This window comes from Bombina bombina, chromosome 2 (genome assembly GCF_027579735.1).
Source record: "Bombina bombina isolate aBomBom1 chromosome 2, aBomBom1.pri, whole genome shotgun sequence".
Lineage (NCBI taxonomy): Eukaryota > Metazoa > Chordata > Amphibia > Anura > Bombinatoridae > Bombina > Bombina bombina.
Genome location: NC_069500.1, coordinates 281,824,303 through 281,851,358, shown reverse-complemented (window position 1 = coordinate 281,851,358; position 27,056 = coordinate 281,824,303). Strand labels below are relative to the sequence as shown.

Genomic DNA, 27,056 nt, shown 5'->3' with positions numbered 1-27,056 from the left:
TATTTAGATCCTTAGATTTCAGAAGCGCTGACTTTTCATCTTTTGTTCGGTTACTTCCTATTGTCTACACACTGGCGTTATCTAAAATAGTTATAGTTTTCACTAGATGAACATTTGCAACAGGCAAAATTATTGTGAAAATAAATGAGTCGAGCACAATATGAAATACACTGATGTGTACAGTATATCTAATTGTACCAGGATGTCTGTTTAAGTTGGATGATTTAACAGCAGAGAATCATTATTTTATATTCATGCTCCTTCTAGTTTTATTATCATTACATTTATCAGGAAATGTGGGGATATATTATAAAATTAGTGTTTAGTAACTAGTGTTATGTTTTCAAAGAATAACCAGTTGTGGGAGATTATGCCAGGAAAATATCCGCAATATGATACTGAAGTAGATTCTAAATATGCATCCAAAAAACAATGCATTTTTGTTATTTGATAAAAGCACAAGAAACAGATGTACGAAAGTAGCCCGCTGTCGCCAGCAGCTGAAGACGCATCTTTCTTTCTCACTCAGTGCAGTGATCTAATTGTCATGAAATATTTCTAAAATTTCACACTTAAAAAATACAGAACAAAAAGAATCTTAAAGGGACATAAAACTATTTTTTTCTTCTTTCATGCTTCAGATGGAGCATGCCATTTTAAAGGTATACTCCAGACAAAATTGTAAAACACATGGGTGCATTTCAATATTGAACAGAAGCATTTTTGTAATATGCATGTATTAGCAAAAATGCTTCTAATAAAAGTTATAGCGGTTTCAAAATTGTATTTAAGTATGCAACGTGCACCAGCATTTTAAACAAAAAACTTCTAGCTATGTTTCACATGCACGTGCAGAGGAAAATGTTAACACTAAAACAGTGCTAACTTTTACTAGAAGCATTTTTTGCCAATACATGTATATTGCAAATATGCTTCTTTTCATGTAATGTAATTCATCTTTGTGCATTTAAATTTGGACCAGAATGTTTCTTTAAATAACTTTCCAATTTATATCTAGTATCTAATTTGGTTGGTTCTTATTGTATCCTTTGTTGAATGGTATACCTAGGTATGCTCAGAAGCTGCTGCTTGGTGGCTGCATATATATGCCTCTTGTCATTGGCACTACAAGAAAGGATACCAAAAGAATGAAGCAAATTGGATAATAGAAGTTAATTGGAAACCAATTAGGGGAAATATGTAGCATGGTTATGGTTGACAAGTCTGCAATGTGCTTTTTCAGAGAATTAGAAAAACATAAATTATGCTTACTAGATAATTTCCTTTCCTTCTGTATGAGGAGAGTCCATGGCTTCATTCCATACTCGTGGGAAATACTGAACCTGGCCACCAGGAGGAGGCAAAGACACCCCAGCCAAAGGCTTAAATACCTCCCCCACTTCTCTTATCCCCCAGTCATTCTGCCAAAGAAAAAAAAACAGTAGGAGAAATAGCAGGGTATAAATGGTGCCAGAAAAACGAAACAAAAATTTAGGTCCGCCCAACGGAGAATACGGGCGGGAGCCGTGGACTCTGCTCATACAGAAGGAAAGGAAATTATCTGGTAAGCATAATTTATGTTTTCCTTCTTAATATGAGGAGAATCCACGGCTTCATTCCTTACTTGTGGGAAACATATACCCAAGCTCTAGAGGACACTGAATGAAACAGGAGGGTAAAAAGAAAGGCGGACCCTATTCTGAGGGCATCACAGCCTGCAAAACCTTTCTTCCAAAAGCTGCTTCAGCCGAAGCAAAAACTTCAAACTTGTAAAATTTTTAAAAGGAATGTAAGGAAGACCAGGTAGCCACCCTACAAATCTGATCCATACAGGCCTCATTCTTGAAGGCCCAAGAGGAAGCCACAGCTTTAGTTGAATGAGCCTTAATCCCCTGAGGAGGCTTATGTCCCGCTATTTCATAAGCTAAGCGAATAATGCTCCTTAACCAAAAGGATAAGGAATGGGACGAGGCTTTCTGCCCCCTACGCTTCCCAGAATGACAATAAATAAGGAAGAAGCTTGTCTAAACTCCTTCGTAGCCTGAAGATAGAACTTCAGGGCCCGAACCACATCCAAATTATGAAGTAACCGCTCCTTCGAAGAAGGATTAGGACACAGGGAAGGAACCAGAATCCCCTTAATGATGTTGCGATCTGAAACAACCTTAGGAAGAAAACCTAACCTAGTACAAAGAACAGCCTTATCAGCATGGAATACTAGGTAAGGGGGCTCACATTGCAAGGCAGCCATCTCAGATACTCCGTGCGCCGAGGCAATAGCCAGTAGAAAAAGAACCTTCCAAGACAGTAATTTAATGTCAACTCCATGCTTTGCTCAAACGGAGCCTTCTGCAAAACTTTAAGAACAAGATTTAAACTCCAAGGAGGAGCACTAGATCTAAATACAGGCCTGATTCTAGTCAGAGCCCAAACAAAAGACTGGACATCTGGAAGCTTAGCGAGCCTCTTGTACAGTAAAACAGATAGGGCCGAAATCTGTCCCTTAAAGGGACAGTCAAGTCCAATAAAATTATTCAAATAGGGCATGTAATTTTAAACAACTTTTCAATTTACTTTTATCACCAATTTTGCTTTGTTCTCTTGGTATTCTTAGTTGAAAGCTAAACCTAGGAGGTTCATATGCTAATTTCTTAGACCTTGAAGGCCACCTCTAATCTAAATGCATTTTTAAATACTGAAATAAGGGGGCAGTCTGCTGAGGTTTAGATACAAGGTTATTACAGAGGTAAAATGTGTATTATTATAACTGTGTTGGTTATGCAAAACTGGGGAATTGGTAATTAAGGGATTATCTATCTTTTAAAACAACAAAAATTCTGGTGTTGACTGTCCCTTTAAGGGAGCTAGCAGAAAGGCCCTTCTCCAGACCATCCTGGAGAAAGGAAAGAATCCTGTAAACACTGACCTTATGCCAGGGGAATTTCTGCTCTTCACACCAGAATAAGTAGGTCCTCCACACCTTAAGATAGATGCGACGAGTAATCGGCTTACGAGCTTGAATGAGAGTATCAATAACTCTTTCAGAGAAACCTCTCTTGGCTAAGACTAAGCGTTCAATCTCCACGCAGTTAGCCTCAGAGAATCTAGATGTTGATGAACAAAAGGACCTTGCTCCAGCAGATCCCTACGAAAAGGTAGCCATGATGGAGCTATTAGAGTCACTGATGCTTGCTCCTGCTTGATGCGGGCCACTACACAAGGGAGAAGTGGTAACGGTGGAACAATGTAGATCAGACTGAACTTCCAAGGCACTGCTAATGCATCTATTTGCTCCGCCTGAGGATCCCTGGACCGTGACCCATATCTGGGTAGCTTGGAATTGAGCTAGGACGCCATGAGATCTATCTCTGGCGCCCCCATCTGTTGAAAATCTTCGCAAACACCTCAGGATGGAGAGACTATTCCACTGGGTGAAAGGATTGTCTACTGAGGAAATCTGCTTCCCAGTTGTCCACACCCGGAATGTGGATCGCTGACAGCAAGCAGTTGTGGGCCTCCATCCATTCCAGAATCCGACAGACTTCCCATATTGCTAGGGAGCTCCTCGTTCCCCCCTGATGGTTGATGTAAGCCACAGAGGTTACGCTGTCAGATTGGAATCTGATAAACTGGGCCGATCCCAGAAGAGGCCAAGCCTTCAGAGCATTAAAGATCGCTCAAAGTTCCAAGATGTTGATAGGGAGAAGGGATTCCTCTTGAGTCCACAGGCCTTGTGCCTTCCTGGCACCCCAAACAGCTCCCCATCCTGAAAGACCTGCGTCCATAGTCACAATTTCCCAGAAAGATCTAAAGAAGGATGTCCCTTGGGACAGGTGATCTGGACAGAGCCACCTCGATCAACTCAGATAAGGAGTCGCACCAGTAGGTAGCTGCTCCCGCAACCGCAGCAACAGCCGCTGCCGGTTGAAACAAATATCCTGTATGCTGAAACATCTTTCTTAGTAGAGATTCCAGCTTCTTATCCATGTTCTCCTTAAACGACAAACTATCCTCAAGTGGGATAGTAGTGCGCTTAGCAAGCGTGGAGATAGCACCGTCTACTTTAGGGGCAGAACCCCACAACTACAACCCAGAGTTCGGAACCGGGAACAATTTTTTAAAGGAAGAAGGGGAACAAGGAGAACCAAGTCTTTCCCATTCATTCTTAATAATGTTCGCAATCTTTACGGGAACCGGAAAAGTCTGTGGTACAACCCTATCCTCGTATACCTTATCTAATTTAGGAATACAAGGTTCCTCAGGTAATTTAGGTTCTGGAACCTCTAAAGTAGCCAAAACTTCCTTTAGCAGAAAGTGTAGGTGTTCAATCCTAAATCTAAAGTCTGGTTCCTCCGCAGCTGGAGGCAGCCAATTCCGACCCAGAACGAGCATCCTCAGAAGTATCAGGGGCGTCTTCGTCATCGGATAATTTTGTATCAGATAAATCCAATAAGCTAGTAGATGACCCCTGGGAAGGATAGCAATATTTAACCCTTCGCTTACGCTTAGTAGGGCGAGGTAAAGCACTGAAGGCCGCAGACACTGCTGTCTGTAACTGTTCAGTAAAGTCTGGTGGTAAAAGGGCCACTCCATATGGAGGAATAGGAGTGCTACAGGAAGCTGCATGTGTATTAGGGGATGACTGTAAGGTGCACACCTCACGGGACGGAGACTCTTCAGAGGTAGAAGGCTCAGTAGTACTAAACATAATAGCTTCCTTTGAGAAAATTACTTTATCAAGGCATGTGGGACATAATTGAGCAGGCGGGTATACCGTGGCCTCCTCTCAATATAGACAGGCATTACATTTAGGTAAAGAGGGAGTACCCTCTAACATATCAAGAGTCCTCCATAGCTTGCGCTTTTAAATAGGACTATAGACAAAGATAAATGGCACCTTTATACCCTCAATGGCAGGGGCACTCACCACCTCCTATGACCCATACCCAAGAGAGAAACCACTTTGTCTCCAGACAACTGCATGGTCAGGAAGAAGAGAACCAATGTGAGCACACCCGGTCACGTGGTGCGCCATGCAGGACCGCCCCTGCACCACTAAAAGCGCGCCAAGTCTAACAGGCTGCCCAGCTCTCCAAAATAAAAGTAAAACCTGTACGTTCCAACATCTGCCTGAGAATAATCTCACATATGTCACAGCATAAACACAATATTAAAAATATGTGATTAATTCCCCCTGTTCAATAATCCCCTTCCAGAGACATTAACCCTTGATTCTATTCAGATAAAAGGAGTCACACTGTGACCCTGTCTTCTTGCGTTATCAAATGTGTATAAAAAATGAAACGATCTTACCGGAATCTATGCCGTGGAACAGAAACACAGCCTCTCAAGTTTGACAGTCTTGTAGCATCACTCCTGACATAGACTTGAGTGATAGAAGCAGGCAGTGAAACTCGTCAACACTAATTGCTTGGGAGCTGTTAATATGAGTCTGGATGGGTTCACAGAAAGACTCTCCCTGCATCTCCAGACTCTAACATTCATCAATGCTCTCACTCAGAGGCTGACAAGACTACTTAAAACTCCAGTCCCATTCCAAAATGTACTAGTCCGTATCTTCTGACACTTCTTTGCCAACCTCATGTGACGAAAGGCAAAGAATGACTGGGGGATGAGGGAAGTGGGGGAGGTATTTAAGCCTTTGGCTGGGGTGTCTTTGTCTCCTCCTGGTGGCCAGGTTCATTATTTCCCACAAGTAAGGAATGAAGCCGTGGACTCTCCTCATATTAAGAAGGAAAGCTAAAACATTTTTATAGCTAAATCACATCAAGGGGGGTAAAATAAATAAATAAAAAAACAATAAAAGTGCAAAGCTTTACTATCCATAGCTAAACTTTTAATATTAAAATCTCATGGTGTCAATTTAAATAAGATGGGATTTTGTTTTGCGTGAATAAAAGTTTAAGTTGTAACGATCAGGAAATGCTTGTTTGTGTAAAGCTGGTACTGCTGTACTGATGCTCACTGGTGTATAAGGACATGCTCATGTTTCTCAACATAGAAATAAGCAGCATGAAACATCTTGTAACTACAAGCCTCATTGTCAGATGTATAATAAAATGACCATACCGCCCAAGTGTGAAATCTTTCTAAAAACACTTTACAAAAAATATAAATAAATCAATTATCTTTTATAACTCCTATCTTATCTCCTCTGCAGAGGGCAATTAGGCATAAAGAATGAGTACTTATAGTGATCAAATAATGACTACCTTGCAAAGTCTTTGGAATGCACTTCCATTTCTCTTGGGAACTGGAAAACCAACAGTTTCCAGAGTTTACTAGAAAAGGGGGCACAATAAATAATGAAAATATATTTTTATATAGTTTTGTTTACAATGCACAGTTAAATATTTTAAATATATTTTATATAGTCCCAAAGTGTTCCCTGCACTAGCAGCCATTTATACTACAGTTATACATGAAATATATAAACATAAACATCTGGTATAGGCCAGGGGTTTTCAAACCTCAGGCCTCTCTAACAGGACAGATTTTCAGGATTGCCATATATGAGAGCAAATTAATAACCATGGTTATTTCACCTGTGATCCAGTTCATATATCCTGTTAGGGAGGCCTGAGGACAGGTTTGAAAACCCCTGGAATAGGCGGAAATCCAAGTAAGGGGTATTTAAAGGGACATGAAACCCAAACTTTTTATGTCAGGATTCAGAGAGAGAATACAATTTTAAACAACATTCCAATTTACTTCTACTATCTAATTTGCTTTATTCTTTAGGCATCCTTTGTTAAAGGAATGGCAATGCACATGGATGACCCAATCACACATGGCATCTATGTGCAGCTACCAAGCCTATTTAGATATGCGTTTCAACAAAGGATATCAAAAGAATGAAGCAAATTAGATAATAGAAGTAAACTGGGAAGTTGTTTCAAATTTCACACGCTTTCACGCTCTTTCTAAATCATGAAACAAAAATTGGGGTTTTATGCCCCTTTAAGCATACATTTGTGATTTTTTTTTTTGTATTAGGTGTTTAGACTTTTTAGTGATTTCACTTCTGTTAAATGTAGCTAAGCTGGAAATTTGGCCCCTCCTGTGTTTTAATTTGTTGAATGATCCAAATATAATTCCTATGAGATGAGAAGGAAAAAATGGCAGGTGTTTTGAAACTAAACTTTAAAATGCTCGCCTACGAAAGCCGTACTAAATCTAATGTAAATGTCAAAAATTATCTCTTGCTTCTGAAAAGTTTCTCTCTAAACTTCTCCGCTCATAACAGAAGTATATTTTGAGGCTGTATTGTGTTTATAAACTTTTACAACGGTAATAAGCTATTCTATCAGTGAGGCGCAAGATAAGCCCTTAACTCTGTTTTGCTTATTCAATCTATTTATTGTTCATAAAACCACTTGAAGCAATTTGTTCCATTCTCTAAAAACAGATTAAAAAAAAATAAAAATATTTTTTTATAGCATTAGATATGTAAGTGCGTGTGTGTTTCTTATTGTTTTGTTTCTCAGAAAATAGAGAAAAATGTCTATAAATGGATATTTTATTGTCATATTGATCTCAAGGCCAAAAATATTTTGTTATTAAAGTGAATGTAAAGTTAACTGTTCTGGAACACCGCTAAGCATATATTTAGTGTCCCAAAAGTAGTCGCTAAGTTATTTTTCAGATCACAACAATGGTTTATGTTGCATATAAGTTTTAAATTTCGTACTGTTACTGTATCGACTACTCGCAAAACGATACTTCCTGGTTCTTTAGTCTAGTGTGACAAATAGAGCAGTCCCACCCACTCTATACGTAGCTCTGAATCACGCTCCCGATAACCAGTCGTTTTGCGCATGCGCTAATCTCCGCTCTCTGTTCATTGACACATAGGGATAGATTTATCAAACAGCGGATGCTGCAATCTATCCCCGAAGTGACTAATTTTTAAATCTCTTGCCTATGACGTGACTGACTTCACTCAACTTTACATTCACTTCAATGGGACATTATGTGATTTTTTTTCTCGTATAAATAGGGTGTACATCTGCAATGGAAAAATAGTAATATGCCATTTCCAAAGATAATACCGGTTTAAAAAAAAAAACTAAATCAAGCATTAGCAGCTGTTTTTTTAAAAGTAATAATTCAAGGATTATATTTAAAGAGAACCTGTATTAATATCATTTCTCTTTAAAACAATTAATGCTCATGAGTTGAAATGCATTACCGCTTCTGCAAAAACCCAGGTAGTAAGCCAATCAGAAGAGGGATATGCAAACAGAAGCTCAGGACTGGAACAGGAGGGCAGCATAGGTTAAACGCACAATTACCAAAAAGCATTTGTGTAATAATGAATTAAAGCATTTTGATATTACATTATAATGACCCGTTTTTCTCATTCCACAAAGCTATGGAAACACCACTTACTACTATTGTACACTCCTGTGAATTAAATAGAGATTTTATATCCTCATATTATTAAAAAAAAATTTTTCCAGACTGTGGACCACCAATAATAATGCTGTCCATATAGATAAGGTAGGAGCAGGAAGCTTTAAAGAATCAGGTTATTGCCATTATTACAGATCTGTACCCAATTTACAGACATAAAAACACTATAATGACCCATTATCAGAATGTATTTAAACTGTATGCAATAACTACAAGAAACAAAGTATTTGCTCATATTTGCTGCATATTAAAGGCAATGTGCCTATTATACTGCAAATTAGAATTCCTTACCAATGCAGACAAAGACATATATCTCAAGAACAAATTATGTTAGGAAACACAATCTGTAGTTTATAGCAAAGTGTCATATGATTACTTCCATCGCCCTTATGGAGACTAAACCTAAGGGTCATAATGGATGGTGGGAAACCAGAAGTGAACATTTTACCCAATGTGCCTATATAGCAGGGGGATTCAAACCTGTCCTCAGCCCTCCCTAACAGGCCAGATTTGATGTAAATCTGAACTGGAGCACTGATTAAATAATCAGCTGATTAGTAAACATGATTATTAATCAGCTCTCACGCAAGGTAATCCTGAGAATCTGGCCTGTTAGGGAGGGGATATGGCTATACCACACTGATGAGGCACCCAATAGGACAAAGCATACATCTAGGAATTGCCATGTCTCTTGTTCAGAGTGGGACTGCTTAGTGTTTGAGACTGACGCATTGTAGGCAGGTCCAGAATGATATACTACAGGAAAGTTCCTCTCTGCGAAAGGTTGATCCTGCCATAGAACAAGTTATTGCACTATAATTCATAGTTATAATATTACTCCTCAGTTTATTGGATTTAAAAAAATCTTGAAATTTAAGTGAAATAGCATTTGTTTCTACAAATAGAAAAATAAAATTGAGAACTGGACGAAGTAGGCTTCTATTTTTCAGGCATGATATCAAGAGTTTTTGGATAAAATGTCAAGGAAAAGAAAGTGATTAAAGCTGCTGGGATATTTAGGCAAAATAATACAAATCCAATTGTGCTATAAGGCTTGATTATCAAAAACTCTCCAGCTCTGCAAGAAATTATAGTGCAGACTTCACAGGGGTTGAACTCGCTGATGTGATGGATCTTGCAGTGCCGGAGGATCATTTCAGATCATCTCTTCTAAACAGAGGACATTAGAGAATTGGACCCTTGTTCTTCATCTCACGTATTTTGAGAGAAATGTCAAATTGAAATTACTGCTAAGAGACCAGTGTTAATTTATCATAAACAAATCATGAGCTGCTTGCTGTGAGTGGTTAGAAAAAAATAGCTGGGGCAGTTTGCAAAGTACCAAGTAACAGTAAAGTTTTAAAGCAAAGAGAATGTTTGCAGACAGCAAAAATTTAGTCTTCAGCTAGTAAGATTACATTAGTATTAGAATGAACATAAATAACCAAAAAAGTGAGACCACCCACAGTTATTGGTGATACTCATTTACATTTTTTGTAGGTGCCTACATATCACAATCTGAAGGTTTAGATCATAGGTGCATTAAGCCATGGTACAATTTAACAAAAACAAAAAACACACAAAAATGATAGAGTAGAGTCCTGCCTGTGGGCTCCTGCTTAATGCAGGTCCCATTTTAAAAAGGTTGTTTAAAAGGACAGGTGTAAGCTGGCAGGCTAAATGGAGATAATGAGAAAGGAAAGGGTTTTGAAGGGAGGAAATTTAAATATATTTGATATAAGTTGTAAGCATTGCTGAAAAGTAAACACTTGGGGCACAATAGACACAGAGAATTCCATACAACAGGTTTAGTTCTGGAAAAGCCCTGTAGGTAGAAATGTGAACAAGTGACAAGACAGGGGGAAAGAAGTAAGTATTGATCAGATCAATGGGCCAGATAATATTTGCAGACAAGGGCAGAGATATAGGATGGTTTAGTGTTATTTAGGGCCTCATAGAGTCAGGATTTAGAATTTTATTTTTGAGGCTAAAGGAAGCCAGTGGAGGAATTGTAATAGCTTATAATACATCCACCACATAAGAGGCCTAGAATAGTTAAGCTTTTGGAATTGTCCCTTTCACACAGAGAGCAATTATGCATCACTATTAACTGTAAACAAACATTCATTTCCTTTGCTATTTATAATAATTAATTGTTTTCATAATAAAACAGGTTAAACAAACAATTATCCCTTTATTAGAACAAAGTAAAAAAGAATTCCTTACACAAGACATGTGCTGCTCAGTAAGAATATTACTATTATTAAACAATTTCAACTGTAAATTAAAATAAACACATTATTAGTATAATTAATGAAAATCACAAACCTTTAAAGGGACACTAAACCCAAAAATTTTATTTCATGATTCAAGTAGAGAACACAATTTTAAACAACATTCCAATTTACTTCTATTATCTAATTTGCTTCATTCTTTAGATATAGCAATGCACATGGGTGAGCCAATCACGCGAGGCATCTATGTGCAGCAACCAATCAGCAGTTACTTAGTCTATCTAGATATGCTTTTTACCAAAGTATATCAACAGATTAAGGCAAATTAGATAAAAGAAGTAAATTAGAAAGTTGTTTAAAATTGCATGCTCTTTCTAAATCATGAAAGGAAAAATTGGGTTTCATGTCCCTTTAAATCACATAAATAAAATACTGTTATGAAAATAGCTTAATGTAACAGCACTGAGAAAAGAAAAAATTGTTAAAATTGTATGTAATGGAAAAAGTCAATGTTAATGTATAAAAATGGAAGGGCTGAAAGCCTATAATGTGTTGTATAATAATTCTTTATTATAAACATTGGTACTAAAAAAATCATATTATTTGCTTTGTGTGCGTACTTTTTCCTTTATCTACTCCATTAAAATAAAAAGAATAAATACATAATGAAAACATATTTAAATCCTCTATAAATGCATATGACAACACATAACTATATAATTTAAATGTCTTATATACGCATGTATTATATTTATAGGGTTTTTTTCATAGGTGTAATAGGAAAACTCATTTACTATTATTTATTATGTGTGAAATTAACTAAAACAAACAAAAAAGTCATTTGAAAATTCAGTTCACCCTGTACTATATTGAAAACACATTAGTAACACATATTATGTTTTACTTTGTGAATTTAATGTATTTTTCAAAATATACACTCATTTCAAATCTGATAACTGCAACATGTTCCAAAAAAGTTAGGACAGGTGCAATTTAGAACTAATAGCGATGTGACAAGTTGAAATAAGAAGTTGATGTGAAACAGGTGAGGCAATCGTGTAATCATAGTATATAAGGAGCCTCCAATAAAGGCCTAGTCTTTCAAGAGCAAGGACGTCATCGAATAATACAACACTTTGAGAACAACATTTCCCAAAGACAAATCAGTAGGATTTTGGGCATTTCACCTTCTACAGTGCACAATATAATTAAAAGATAAAAGGAATCTCGGTGTGTAAAGGGCAAGGCTGAAAACCACTTCTGAATGCACGTGATCTCTGATCCCTCAGACGTCACGGTCTCAAAAATCATCATGAGTCTGTAATGGATATCCTAACATGGGCTAGGGAATAGTTTGGTAAACCTTTGTCATTCAACACCATTCACTGCTGCATCCACAGAAGTTAAGGCCTTACTATGCAATGGAGAAGCCATACATCAACCTTGTCCAGAAGCGCTGCTGACTTCTCTGTGCTCGGTCTCATCTCAGATGGATAGTAGTACAGTGGAATTGTGTTTTGAGGTCCGACGAGTCAACATTTCAAATAGTTTTTGGAAAAAACTGTCTGTGTTCTTCGGGCCAAAGAGGAAGAGAACTATCCAAGCTGTTATCAGGGTAAGGTCCAAAAGCCAGCGTCTGTCATGGTATGGGGGGTGTCAGTGCCCATAGCATGGGTAACTTGCACATCTGTGAGGGCAACATTAATGCAGAAAGATATGCATACATTTTGGAGCAACATATGCTGCCATACAGACATCGTCTTTTCCAAGGATGTCCCTGCATTTTCCAGCAGGACAACGCCAAACCACATTATGCCCGGATTACAAACGCGTGGTTGCGTAAGCAGAGAGTGCAGGTGCTAGCATGGTCTGACTGCAGTCCTGACCTGTCTCCGATTGAGAATGTGTGGCGCATTATGAAGAGCAAAATAAGGCAACAAAGGCCCTGTACAGTTATGCAGCTATGTGTGTTTATTTTAAATATATTTGTTTAATAAATACACTTTCTGCTTGAACTCTTGGGTCTCCTATGAATTTTTCTATGCTGGTAAAAATTTGAATTTTTGCCCCTATATGAGCTAGTGCTGGATTGGTTCACCTAGGTGCTAATCTGTATATATTGCAATATGTGTATATATATATAAATAAATATATATATATATATATATATATATATATATATATATATATATATATATATATATACACACACATATATATATATTTACATATATATAAATAAATACACAAACACATATATTTTTTTTGTTTCCCAGAGCTGCCGAGTATGTGCAAGGCAAAAAAAAAATCAATATTAGCATAGCATAGCAAATATTTGATTGTAAGGTGAAATATTGAGGATGAGCTAATATGTTTTCTAAGAAGAATAATTTAATTTCAGGTCTAATTTTGTAAAAGATGGTTCCATCTAAAATGGGAAAAAAATTACACAAATGAATTAGACCCCAGATTCCTATTACTTTATAATTTCCAGGTGTCACTGAGAGAAAAATGTAATATGTTTTATTATGATTAGATTTCAGTTGGATAATTTTCCAATAATAGATGCAATAGCATACTATATATCTATCTGATACACAAATTCTAATTTTAGCAATGTCACTGTTGTTCTTGCCTGCAATAAATTTTGTGACATCACCAAGGTACACACAAATTTATTAAATAACAATATTAATATGACAAGTAAAACACAAACGTCAAAAATTGCAATATAAAGCAAAAAGAAATCAGTTTACCAACTTAACGGTCAGTTGATTGGTATAAAGATAGCAAAACAAAATTGTATAAATAAAATCATTTTAGCAAATTGCATGCAGTGTAATTTTTTTGTGTATTCATTAGACATGGAGCTTTATTTAGTTGCATCTCATTGATATATTCATGGAGAGAGAACAGGGAAGCAGAAAAATAAATTAGCAAGTGCCAACCCAATATTGCAGCCAAATGTAAGCAGATAGCAGCCATCTCAGTAGCCTGGATTACTGAAGAAGGAATATAAATTTAAAAAAGTTGTGTTATAGCTAACTTAGATCTATATTTCGCTTGAATTCACTGTTTGTTTCCTCTATCCTGACATAGAATTTAAACAAGAGGATGGATATACGTACATTAACTTTCCATCCTCAACCACAACTCAATGTCATCAAACTATGGGTGTAGGGGCAGCGGACCCTGTATGTCCGCTGCCCATAAATACAATTAAACACTCAAGCAAGTGTGTAATGCCATCCCCTTCCCTCGCGTGAGAGAAGGGCCTGCTGATTGCTGCTTTTTACATTTAGGGAAGCAGACATAAATGTGCAAACTTACCCCACTAGTGCTCCCCAGCAGCCCAAAGTATTATAAACAGTGGACCTTCCTGCTGAATAAAAGTGTTTGATATATATTTAAATTTAAGAAGGAAATAAAAAAAAATTAGAAACACATATTTGTTTGGTTCGGCTCTTGTTTTCTTAATAAACAGTAATTTCTTTCCTAGAATGCACTTCAATTATATTTGTTTAAATTTCCTTTGGAAAAAAAGAAAAAACATCAAGGAAAATAACTGGCAAAAATCATACGTTAAAGCCAGAGTTTGTTTTCTATTAAACCCCTAAAAGCAAAATAATTCCTAACTTAAATTGCCCCACTCCCCCTTGGAAGCTTTGCATGACATAATTGATGACATCACACAACAATTTTTGACATTACTAGTGAAAATTTGATATTGTGTGTGTGTGTATACAGTATGTGCAGAAATATATAAGATTAAGATAACTTTTGTAGCAGTATAGATGATGACACTAGAGAAATGTGTTAGTATGGGGTTGACAGAATGAGAAGCAGTTGTATCCTCATTCCCTCATTTTGTCACATATTCAGTAATGCAACCTACTCCTAAATGGCCTTCCCAAACACTGCATCTCCCCCTACAATCTATCATGATGCTTCAGCTGGACTCATCCACCTAGGTTGCTGAGCTATATCAGCTGCCCCGGTCTACAAGTCCCTACACTAACTCCCTATACACTTTAGAATACAATTTAGAATATTAACCATAATTAACAGCCTCCCTCCTAGCTATATTTCCTCACTCATCTCCAAATACTCTATACCCCGCCCCTTATCAACCTCTGACCTACGTCTCTACATTCATATTCTTTCTACTTCCCTCTCTCGCCTCCAAGACTTCTCAAGCACTGCTCTTGTCCCCTGAAACTATCTAACCTGCTCCATCAGACTGTCTCTAACCTTGTATAGTTTCAGGCGCTCTTTGAAACCCACCTATCCAGATAGGCTTACCATCTCTTCTCTGTTTTTAACCCTGACCAAAATAAATCTTGAACTGCATTGACTAACATTAGAAATTTTCACATCTGATAGAAAACTTTAATTATGGTGTGTATATATTAGGGTTGCCACCCGCCCCGGTTTCACCGTGACAGTCCCGGTCGGGACCCTCTCTGTCCAGTGTCCCGTAACTACCCTTAAATGCCCTGGGCTAAGAGCTCCCCTGGTGCAGCAAGCAGGAGTAAGAACAGATTTAAAAAAAATTAGCTGCCAAGGAGAGCTCTTAGCCCAGGAGGAGATACAGAGCCTGGATTGTGTGTGTGGGAGGGGGAAGAGGGTCGAGACTCGGTATTAGTGGGAAAATGCTAAACAGGCTGGAGGGGATTCGTCAAGTCATGCGGCTGTGCAGCTGTGTGATGCTCATAACCATGTGCGCAAATTTATTAGCGCGGTCAGACAAACACAGCAGAGGTGCAGGCGCAGCCGATGCCGGTCCCGTTAGGTAACAGCACAGAGGACGAGGTACATACAAAGTACAAACCATTTACCCGACCGTGTATTTACATATGCTCCCTGCACAGATGCTCGGGCCTGCCCTGGAAACAAGCTTCTTATGTACCACAGGGTCACATTGTGCTCTAAGTCAGGGTGTTCTCATGTAATGGACTGTATGTATGTATGTATATATATATATATATGTATATATATATAATATATATATAATATATATATATGTATATATTTATATATTTATTTATTTATTTATTATATATCTATATATATATCTATATATATATATATTTTTTTTTTAAATATATATATATATATATATAATTTTATTTTGTAATTAATTTGAGGCCGCAATAAGCCACGCCCTAAGCCATGCCCCAAGCCACACCCTCTCCACGCCCACTTAAATAATGTCCAGGAATTTTCTGGGCAAAAGGTGGCAACCCTAGTATATATATATATATATATATATATATATATATATATATATATATATATATATATATATATATATATATATATATATATACGCACATACACCTTTTTATCATTACCAGAGCCATATACCTTGTTATCTCTTCTTCATTGATTTGACCAATTAGCAGCAAATATAAATTAGCTTGTCCAATGATGTAAACACATTATGTAGCATGTTGTAAGGTAAATTAATTAATACAGCACTAGGTAATATGGGGGGTGCATAAAATGGCCTATTACTTAATTAATATATTTTAAAAAATTGTGTTGTGGCAGGTTTTAGTAAGTGCTCTGATTTTAACATGTATATGGCTCACTTTACCAATAACACACAATTACAGTTGATCACTGTTTAATGTCCCTTAAAATCCTTAAGGTATAACTATTTCAGACCAGTGATGTGCAGTGAGGTCAGAGGCTGGTGAGGCACTAGATATGATACGCCGGAGAAACACATGTACAGAGGGCCGCAAATACCCCCAACAGGGCAGGTTTAAATGATAGCTGAACCAGTGCACAGGTGACATAATCAGGTGATGGGTGAGAGCAAGTTAGTAACCACTGAGTTACTGATCAGCTGATTACTTCACCTGTGCACTGATTTGGCTATAATGAAAACCTGGCCTGTTGGGGGTACTTGAGGACCATTGTTGAGAAACACTGCACTAAAGCACCAGCTCATCGGAAATGTATTGATTACCTGGAGAATAAAGCACACATACTCTGCTCACTGACACCCACACACACTCTGCTCACATACACACTCACACAATTCTGTGGCACAGTGCCAGTTACTAAGCAATTAGAATGATACACAATCTCTTCTCTATTCACTACTGTATTGTAAAAATAGAAATAATTTACCATACAAGTTTTACACAAAGTTATCAATACTGCCAACACAGCTGCTGCAATATGGTGTTCATATGCACATCCCACTTAGGTATGCTCTTCAACAAAGGATACCAAAAGAATGAAGTACATAATAATAATAAAAGTAAAATAGAAAGTTTTTTTTTTTTTTTGTGCAATTTCTATCTGAATGATGGAAATGTAATTATGACCTTCATGTTCCTTTCAAAAACTAATTTGATTTGCTGACATGGGGCCAGTAACAGTTGATGCTAATTCTCAAAATATAAATAACTAGAAAAGTCTATTAAAATAGCATGCTCTACCTCAATCATGAAAGTTTAATTTTATATGTCTCCCTTTGACTATGTGTTTAACCAGTTACTTTACAGTGACATTATTTCTAAAAACATTTAACTGCAATAATTACATATATTTTTTAAATGACTCATCTCCTTTTATTAATATAAACTTGTATAAAAGCAGCACATATTAAAAACACAATGCAACAGCTTTCAACTGATTTGTGAATTACAAGTTAACAGCAGTCTTTAAATAAATGGAGACACAGAGAAAAATACAAATAAATACTGCATCCTCTGACTGAACAGACATAATATATATGGAGTTTGTACCTAATTAAATCAAATAACCATGAAAAAGGGAGGCTTAGCAATATTCAATGTCAAAAACTTTAATTTAAATAATGTGGACACTGCACACTTAACTTCAAACTCTGGGTTTTAAATTATGGATTTAAATTTGAATTGACCCTTTGACTTCCTGTAAGTATTGGGTTATGCTCACTTACTGTGCCCCCTGTTAATGAGCTGTATCTGAACACAATTCAACAAAAACACTAAACCACATTCATTAAATTATCATTTTCACTAACAGAATCCATTTCAGTAAAATCTACGGCTGCAGCACTTACTACAATAAAATGTGGCTGAAACACTGCTCTCTCTGCCTCTCTCCCTTTCCTACTCTGTAAGGATTCAGGAAGTCACAGTGGAACATTCCACTGCACTTAGAGGGGAAGAACAGAACTCTCTTTTTCACTTTAGCAAAGCTGTCAGCTTCACAGGACAGCAATAAAATAAATGAGTTTTTTTTTTTCCGTTTTTGTTTTGTTTTATATGATTTAACATCCAGCCCCAACCCTAAATTCAACTTACTAATGCCTCTCACTGGATTGGGTCAGCCCAAATGGGACTGCCTCAAATAAGCAGATAATGGGCCATGCAATGATCTTAACCACTTTCATCCAGTAGATGGTGCAGCATGTTGTGTAATAGTGGGCAGACCTGCTTGTGCCTCTCCATTGCACAACATGTAGCTGTGAAAAAAAAAATGCTGGGGAAAAAAATAGCAATTTTTTTATTTTTTTAAAGCCAATAAAAAAATATATTTATTTTTGCCCATATGAGAGGTGAAGCACTGCCTCACCTGCCTCTAGTGACTGCACATCACTGTTTCAGACTGCTGTTTTCCATACATTAAACAGTACAATAAGAACATGTTATTTTATGTTATTATAAATCCATTATTGTAGCTGACTTTTGGCTGCATATATTGCCCTATTCTACGGTATTTCAGAAATAATACATTAAAAGGCAACCACCTGGGAGCAGCCTATTTTAGCCCAATGATGCTGTTCACAGAGAAAAACTTTCCTAAAGTATATGAGTATGATCCCGCCTATTAAAGTCAGTCCAGCGCTGAAATACCAGACAATTCCTCTCTAAACAAGGAACATGGCAACCCCAGACCCAGATAATTTTGGCCTTCATTGTTCCTCGTCAGTAAGGTGCAGCCATATTTCTGTAAGCACACTGGGCAAGGAGTTCACATCTGGTTTCCATTTTAACAATAACTTGTTAGCTTGTTCTCTGGTGATTTACTACCTGGGGGCAGCTTCATTTAGCACAATCTATGTATCTATGTCTGTCTGTTTATTTGTCTCTCTATCTCTACATACAGGACCTTTACCGTTTCCTTTAACCAGGGGTGCATTTTTGGCCAAGATCAACTAGACCTGTGCCTATGACAGCAGAATTTGACAGGGCAGTACATTTTGAAGGATAGTTCAAATGTTTTGTGGATACGATAGAACAACTAAATATACCACTGTATACTGAGTGAATTCAGCACACTAAAGCTTTAACCTAGTTTGCAAATGAATTCAGTCCTTTATCTCACCAAGCTTTAAGTAAAAAACATTAACATTCAATAAGGTTGAGGTTAATGTCTGGGTTTGAGCAATATCAAAATCTGTATTCACGATCACTGCAATTTGTTATCTTTAAAAATCTGAAAACTCTCGTCACATCCCCAAACACCAACTTGACAGGACTCAAATAGATCTATCAAACATATTGAATGATATAATGAATAAATAAATTGTATTTTTAAAGCGGAAGTTTAAAAACAAATTAACTGGATAAAAAAAAAAAAAAAAAATGATTAGCCAATCAATGTTTGCTAGCATGATTGATAATGATGATGATGATTGATGATGAAAATTGAGAGTCCTTAAGGGCTTTTTAGCCTGTAATAGTGCAGGTCTCAACAACGCACTATTGCATGCCTCACTCCAGGAGACACACTATTTAACCCTTTACAGTGAAAACAACAGCTGTCATTATGGGGTAAGAGGGAAAGCCTATTAGTATGATAGTAAGTATTTCAGATTTAAAATGAACAATCTGAAGCATATTATCATTTCTAAGATCTATCGCTTTCATAAAGTCTTGTTAAAAGATACAGTTTATTATATCTAAGGGGTGCTCTATGCAGAAGTGGATAAAGGACATTACAGATATGCTATTGAAACATACAAAATAAGATATATACAAACACATTGCAGTTTTGTTCTCTTATTAAAAAACATAATTTATGAGGTAGAGCCTATAGCTGTTGCGGCAGGACGTGTATGTGGAGAGCTCCTGGACTCCATGAGCATTTTTAGAATTATTTTCTAAATTTCACCTACTTTTTTTCGACATTCCAAGCTACAATTGATGTAAAAACTAAATTATTAGTTAAGTGCTAATACCAACAGGAATGAAATATATAAAAAGACCTATAAAAACTTCTTACAATTAAAACAAGACAAAATAATTGTATAAAACACGGATATAAATTAAAAACAAAGTTTACATTAAAAAATAAACAATTCATATAGCAACGATGTACAATCAATTAATAAATATTTAACAATGTACAAACAATTAATACTCCCATATGCTGGTAATTCCTTGTTCCAGCAATAATAGTTGAAGACTGATAAAAAAAAAAAAACAGAAAAAGTGCAGCTCCGATTCAATTTATTTGAAAATGCATGTACTGTATTGTTTACTTGTTTTTATTTTCAAATAAAATGAATCGGAGCTGCGCTTTTTCTGTTTTTTTATCAGACTTTTGTGTGAATTGAGAGGAGTCTGGGAATATCTAGCATAAAACAGACCTACCTGTGTTCCTTAGCTAACTTCACAGCGACTAGCCTCAAGGTCGAGAGGCCTTACTTGTAAGTCTGATTGTCTGTGTTGTTGAGGATGCCACGTACATACCTCCCCAGGATCCTGGGCTACCAAACCAGTTTGGTTATAACTGGGCAGTTCTACATTCTAATTGCTCAGCCTACTAAGATAGTGCTTTTGTTGAAGCAAGATATTAGCCACTATCATAAAGAAAGGAAAGTGTGTAACTAAAAAAAAAAAAAAGAGCAAAGCATGGATGCACTTGATAACTGGGAGACAAAAATACTTCAGCTACTCCAAAATCCCTTCACCACCCTGGAACAACAACTATCTCAAATCTTTTTTCCCATAAGTAAAAAAGGATTTGACCATCTAATGAAACGGAGAAGAAAAGCAAACTTAGCGTAACTGGGGTACCAGGGAGTGTAAAAGAGAGAAGGGTGCTTCCCCCCCATAATCATTAGCTCCGATTTTGGTACTCAAATTATACAACCTCTTGAAGAAGAAAATAGGGGAGTGTCAGCGTTCCAGCCTATTACTAAAACTGCTGTAGTGCACCTTCATGAGACGCTTCCCCCTCGAGATAAGAAGATGATGATAACATACTCTGAGCTCATGTTTTCCTCTCTGACCGCAAGCGTCAACGAGATTTATTAGGAGTTACAGACCTCAACAGAATATGCCTGTACAGGGATTGAGATGCTATTGAGGGGGAATATATTTGTAGACATGACACTCCTTGTACTAGAAGACACAGCAGCAATATTTAAAGCGCCACCCGGTATCGTAAAGACCAATCTTTTACTCCTTGGTACCGCACAACCGTTTGTAGCTCTACAACTGCTTTACTTAGCACAATCTGGACTCTGGCGTCTAAAACCTTCCATAGAGTACTTCTATGTTACCATTCCACCGTTCTATTTTCTCCAAAAAAAAAAATGGATATGAGACTTTCCTACTCTCTTGAAACAGTTGGTTGGCTGGGACAATTCATCAAGTACATCTGGCTCACTCCCGAGTCGGTTAAATACATGACATGTAAGACTTCTTAACTTCATGAGCAAATTAAGAACTATGCTCAATACTTTAATAATAATTTCACCTGCAGTTTAATCTGGGAACTTCATATGTCAATATGAGATGTATATAAGATTTACATTTTATAAAAGTTTTCTAATCCTGCTGTTAATAATCCATTGGCTCATATAGGATGTTATTCTCCCTTGTAGCGATACCCCGAGCTAGAGTGTTTATGCAAAGACTTAAACTCTAAATAATATACTCATTTTATTGTTGAGACTTCCCTACAAGGTCTCTCTATTATAGCCTTCATAGCTAACCCATTGTTCCATATTAGCTAGCATTGGAGAGTTTTATATATGTATTCTTCACCTTTAAAGGGTTGAGTTATCTGCCAGGCATGCGTTTTCAATACTAGTCCTACTGCTATTACAATCACATTAAATGATGTTGCGCTGTCAGCGGCCGAGACAGTGCGGTATATGAACAGCTAAGCGAATAGTTTCCAGACCATACATGAGATATAAGACATTTTTCAGCTTACACAAAGGTTGATCATATAAGTTGCCTTGAACTCTAGAAAACCCTCTCTTTATGAGTTTAACTCCCCATGTTGAGACTATGCTTATATATAGAGTAGTAAGAAGTTCCTTTAATGAGGTGGTTCAGGGTGAAATAACTAGTATATACACAGCCTAAATGTATGCTCAGTCTGCAATAGCTATTTTCTGTTTAAACTGGAGTAACTAATTTAATTTAGACTAATATCTTAACTCTCCCTACTCAAATGTTTGTTCCATTAGATTTTGTTACATGAGTTTTTTGTTCTGTATTCCTTTCATAGGTAATATAGTTCTCCAGGCTTGAAGACCCTCTCTGCATATATTTCACGTGCTTAGCTCATTCCAGACAACGGTGGCTAATTATCATTATAATTCATATATAGGATCCAAAAGTGGCCCATTTTGTTATTTTATCTCTCCCCAAAAGTCCCCCTTTCTGTCATAAAATCCCTTCTAGGGGGTCCAAGAGAGACCTCTAGCTATCAGTGGGGGAAATAATTTTATCTCACAGCGCTCCATATTTTAAGGGGATACACCTAAACCTGAGGTTTATCTTTATTTGTATAATTGGGCAATATTTGTACTCCTATTCTGCTATTTAATTACTCTGGAACTGATTTGAATTGTGATCTTTCCTCACTATGTATTGATTCTGTTATTTTCTTTTTTGAAACTGTGATATTATTTGTCTGTTCTATTTATTTTATAACCTCAATAAAAAAATATTTAAAAAAAACAAACATAATTTATGCTTACCTGATAAATTAATTTCTTTCATGGTGTTGAGAGCCCATAATCCATTACTCCTGGGAATTACTCTCCCCTACCACTTGGAGGAGGCATATTCCCTAACCCCAAGAGATCTATAAAACCAATTCCACCTCACTGGTAACTCAGTCTGACATATAGCCAAGCAAAAGAGGTAGGAAAATAAATAAGAGCATGGAAAAAGATGCACGCAAAACATAAACCAATACCAAGAAAACACAGGGTGAGGTGTCCATAGCACCACACCCTGTGTTTTCTTGGTATTGGTTTATTTTTCTGGCTCCTCCTAGTGGTATGGGAGAGTAATTCCCAGGAGTAATGGATTATGGGCTCTCACCACCATGAAATAAATTAATTTATCAAGTAAGCATACAATTTGTTTTCTTTCATACAGGTAGTAAGAGTCCATTACTCTTAGAAACTAATACCCAAGCTGTGGAGTCCACAAATAATGAGACATAAAGGGAAGAATATAAAGGACATATTTATTTTTTTTACACAGAAACCTAAATCCACACCCAAAAAAAAACCCACAGGGCAAAATACTCTTTTTTTTTTTTTTGCAATTAAAATCAACCAACAGGCAAACAAAAATTAACCTTAGACAACTGCCAGGACTTTCCTACCAAAGGCTGCCTCAGAAAAAGTAAAAACATCAAAATGTTAGAATTTAGTAAAAGTATGCAAATAAGACCAAATAGCTGCTTTGCAAATTTGGTCAACTGAAGCCTCATTAATCCTTGCATCCCTAGGAGACCAAACCCATTGTGCTCTCTGAGACCCCACAGATGACCCCCAATCTGACCAAGTAGGAGAAACACAAGAAGTCCCCTGCATAATAAGATGATGATTCAGACACCAAGAAAGAGACTGGTTTGTTCTGAAATCTAGATTAATCCTTTGAGACAGCTGTGTATGATCCCTGCATACAAAGCTGAAGAGGCCTCATGTGGAAGCGAACAAACAGAATAGCATCCAAAGCCGCAATCAGGAGACCTAACCCCTCCACACATAGATCCACAGATGGAAAAGAAAGAGACAGAAGGTTTAGAAAAGTAGACACTAGCTTCAATCTTCTTTGATCTGTCAGACAGTTTTATGGAAACTGAATCTATCTGCCTCCCCAGAAAAACAACCTTTGTCAGAGGAACTAGCAAACTCTTTGGAAAATTGACTTTCCAACCATGCTGTTGAAGAAACAACAACAGTCTGATGGTGTGAGACTCTGCTAAATGAAAAAATGGAGCATGAATCAAGATATCGTCCTGGTAAGAAAACAATGCAATACAATGAGTTCTGATTACAGACAAGAGGGTGCTTTGACAATATTCTAGGAGCTGTAGCCAGACCAAATGGTAGAGCAATAAACTGAAAGTGCTTGTCCAGAAAGGCAAACCTTAGAAACTGAAAATGTCCCATGTGAATAGGAACATTAAGGTAAGCATCCTTTTTAATCGAATCTATTATGGACATAAACTGACCTTGCTGAACAAAAGGTAGAATTAGTTTGAATAGTCTCCATTTTGAAAGTAGGTTCAGTGCCTTTACATCCAGAACTGGCCTCAAAGTTCTCTCCATCTTTGAAACAATGCAGACAACAGAGTAAAACAGCATTCCCTTTTCCAACAACAGAACAGGAACAATCACTTGCATAGATTGTGGATCCGAAACTGACTGAAAAAAAAAGGCCTGAGCCTTCTCAAATTTTTTTTTCTTATTGAGGTACATAACAACATATACAAAGCATGTAAAATTGCCAAAACGTAAAAGTAACAGACGTTGAGGTAAAGTTCACATTGATAAAGTAGTGTACAGTTTCAGGTACATATACATTATACATTTAAAAATTAAGTAGGCACAGGTACCTGAACCTCATTTTTATAATTAAATATTCCTCCGCTAGAAAAAATAGGCCACTCTTGGACCTTAGTAGAATAACAATATTCGATGGAGGTAAGTTAACCTATAGCCGTTCTTGGGCTTATAAGGAACATAAAACAGTAAATTTACATATCAACAATAAATAGTATAACAAGTTTCCACAATAATAGATAAAAACATAATTTATGCTTACCTGATAAATTCCTTTCTTCTGTAGTGTGATCAGTCCACGGGTCATCATTACTTCTGGGATATTACTCCTCCCCAACAGGAAGTGCAAGAGGATTCACCCAGCAGAGCTGCATATAGCTCCTCCCCTCTACGTCACTCCCAGTCATTCGACCAAGGACCAACGAGAAAGGAAAAGCCAAGGGTGAAGTGGTGACTGGAGTATAAATTAAAAAATATTTACCTGCCTTAAAAACAGGGCGGGCCGTGGACTGATCACACTACAGAAGAAAGGAATTTATCAGGTAAGCATAAATTATGTTTTCTTCTGTTAAGTGTGATCAGTCCACGGGTCATCATTACTTCTGGGATACCAATACCAAAGCAAAAGTACACGGATGACGGGAGGGATAGGCAGGCTCTTTATACAGAAGGAACCACTGTCTGAAGAACCTTTCTCCCAAAAATAGCCTCTGATGAAGCAAAAGTGTCAAATTTGTAAAATTTGGAAAAAGTATGAAGCGAAGACCAAGTTGCAGCCTTGCAAATCTGTTCAACAGAGGCCTCATTCTTGAAGGCCCAAGTGGAAGCCACAGCTCTAGTAGAATGAGCTGTAATTCTTTCAGGAGGCTGCTGTCCAGCAGTCTCATAAGCTAAACGAATTATGCTACGAAGCCAAAAAGAAAGAGAGGTAGCGGAAGCTTTTTGACCTCTCCTCTGCCCAGAGTAAATGACAAACAGAGAAGACGTTTGTCGAAATTCCTTAGTTGCCTGTAAGTAAAATTTTAGAGCACGGACTACATCCAGGTTGTGCAGTAGACGTTCCTTCTTTGAAGAAGGATTTGGGCATAAAGAAGGAACAACAATCTCTTGATTGATATTCCTGTTAGTAACTACCTTAGGTAAGAACCCAGGTTTAGTACGCAGGACTACCTTATCCGAATGAAAAATCAAATAAGGAGAATCACAATGTAAGGCTGATAATTCAGAGACTCTTCGAGCCGAGGAAATAGCCATTAAAAATAGAACTTTCCAAGATAACAACTTTATATCAATGGAATGAAGGGGTTCAAACGGAACGCCCTGTAAAACATTAAGAACAAGGTTTAAACTCCATGGTGGAGCAACAGTTTTAAACACAGGCTTAATTCTGGCCAAAGCCTGACAAAAAGCCTGGACGTCAGGAACTTCTGACAGACGTTTGTGTAACAGAATGGACAGAGCTGAGATCTGTCCCTTTAATGAACTAGCAGATAAACCCTTTTCTAAACCTTCTTGTAGAAAAGACAATATCCTAGGAATCCTAACCTTACTCCAAGAGTAACCTTTGGATTCACACCAATATAGGTATTTACGCCATATCTTATGGTAAATCTTTCTGGTAACAGGTTTCCTAGCCTGTATTAAGGTATCAATAACTGACTCAGAAAATCCACGTCTTGATAAAATCAAGCGTTCAATTTCCAAGCAGTCAGCTTCAGAGAAGTTAGATTTTGATGTTTGAAGGGACCCTGTATCAGAAGGTCCTGTTTCAGAGGTAGAGACCAAGGTGGACAGGATGACATGTCCACCAGGTCTGCATACCAAGTCCTGCGTGGCCACGCAGGTGCTATTAGAATCACTGATGCTCTCTCTTGTTTGATTCTGGCAATCAATCGAGGAAGCAACGGGAAGGGTGGAAACACGTAAGCCATCCTGAAGTCCCAAGGTGCTGTCAGAGCATCTATCAGGACTGCTCCTGGATCCCTGGATCTGGACCCGTAACGAGGAAGCTTGGCGTTCTGTCGAGACGCCATGAGATCTATCTCTGGTTTGCCCCAACGTCGAAGTATTTGGGCAAAGACCTCCGGATGAAGTTCCCACTCCCCCGGATGAAAAGTCTGACGACTTAAGAAATCCGCCTCCCAGTTCTCCACTCCCGGGATGTGGATTGCTGACAGGTGGCAAGAGTGAGACTCAGCCCAGCAAATTATCTTTGATACTTCCATCATAGCTAGGGAGCTTCTTGTCCCTCCCTGATGGTTGATGTAAGCTACAGTCGTGATGTTGTCCGACTGAAACCTGATGAACCCCCGAGTTGTCAACTGGGGCCAAGCCAGGAGGGCATTGAGAACTGCTCTCAATTCCAGAATGTTTATTGGCAGGAGACTCTCCTCCTGACTCCATTGTCCCTGAGCCTTCAGAGAATTCCAGACGGCACCCCAACCTAGAAGGCTGGCGTCTGTTGTTACAATTGTCCAGTCTGGTCTGCTGAATGGCATCCCCCTGGACAGATGTGGCCGAGAAAGCCACCATAGAAGAGAATTTCTGGTCTCTTGATCCAGATTCAGAGAAGGGGATAAGTCTGAGTAATCCCCATTCCACTGACTTAGCAT

General features: G+C 37.5%; 1 protein-coding gene across 1 annotated transcript in view; it reads right to left on the bottom strand.

The window, feature by feature from the left end:
• Nucleotides 1-27,056, bottom strand: part of COMMD10 (COMM domain containing 10) — a 1,017,192-nt gene that overhangs the window by 211,716 nt on the left and 778,420 nt on the right. The window contains exon 6 of the mRNA XM_053701577.1: nt 14,001-14,052. Within this exon, the coding sequence (XP_053557552.1) occupies nt 14,005-14,052 (48 nt within the window). The 3' untranslated portion in view covers nt 14,001-14,004. The remainder of the gene's footprint in view (nt 1-14,000; nt 14,053-27,056) is intronic.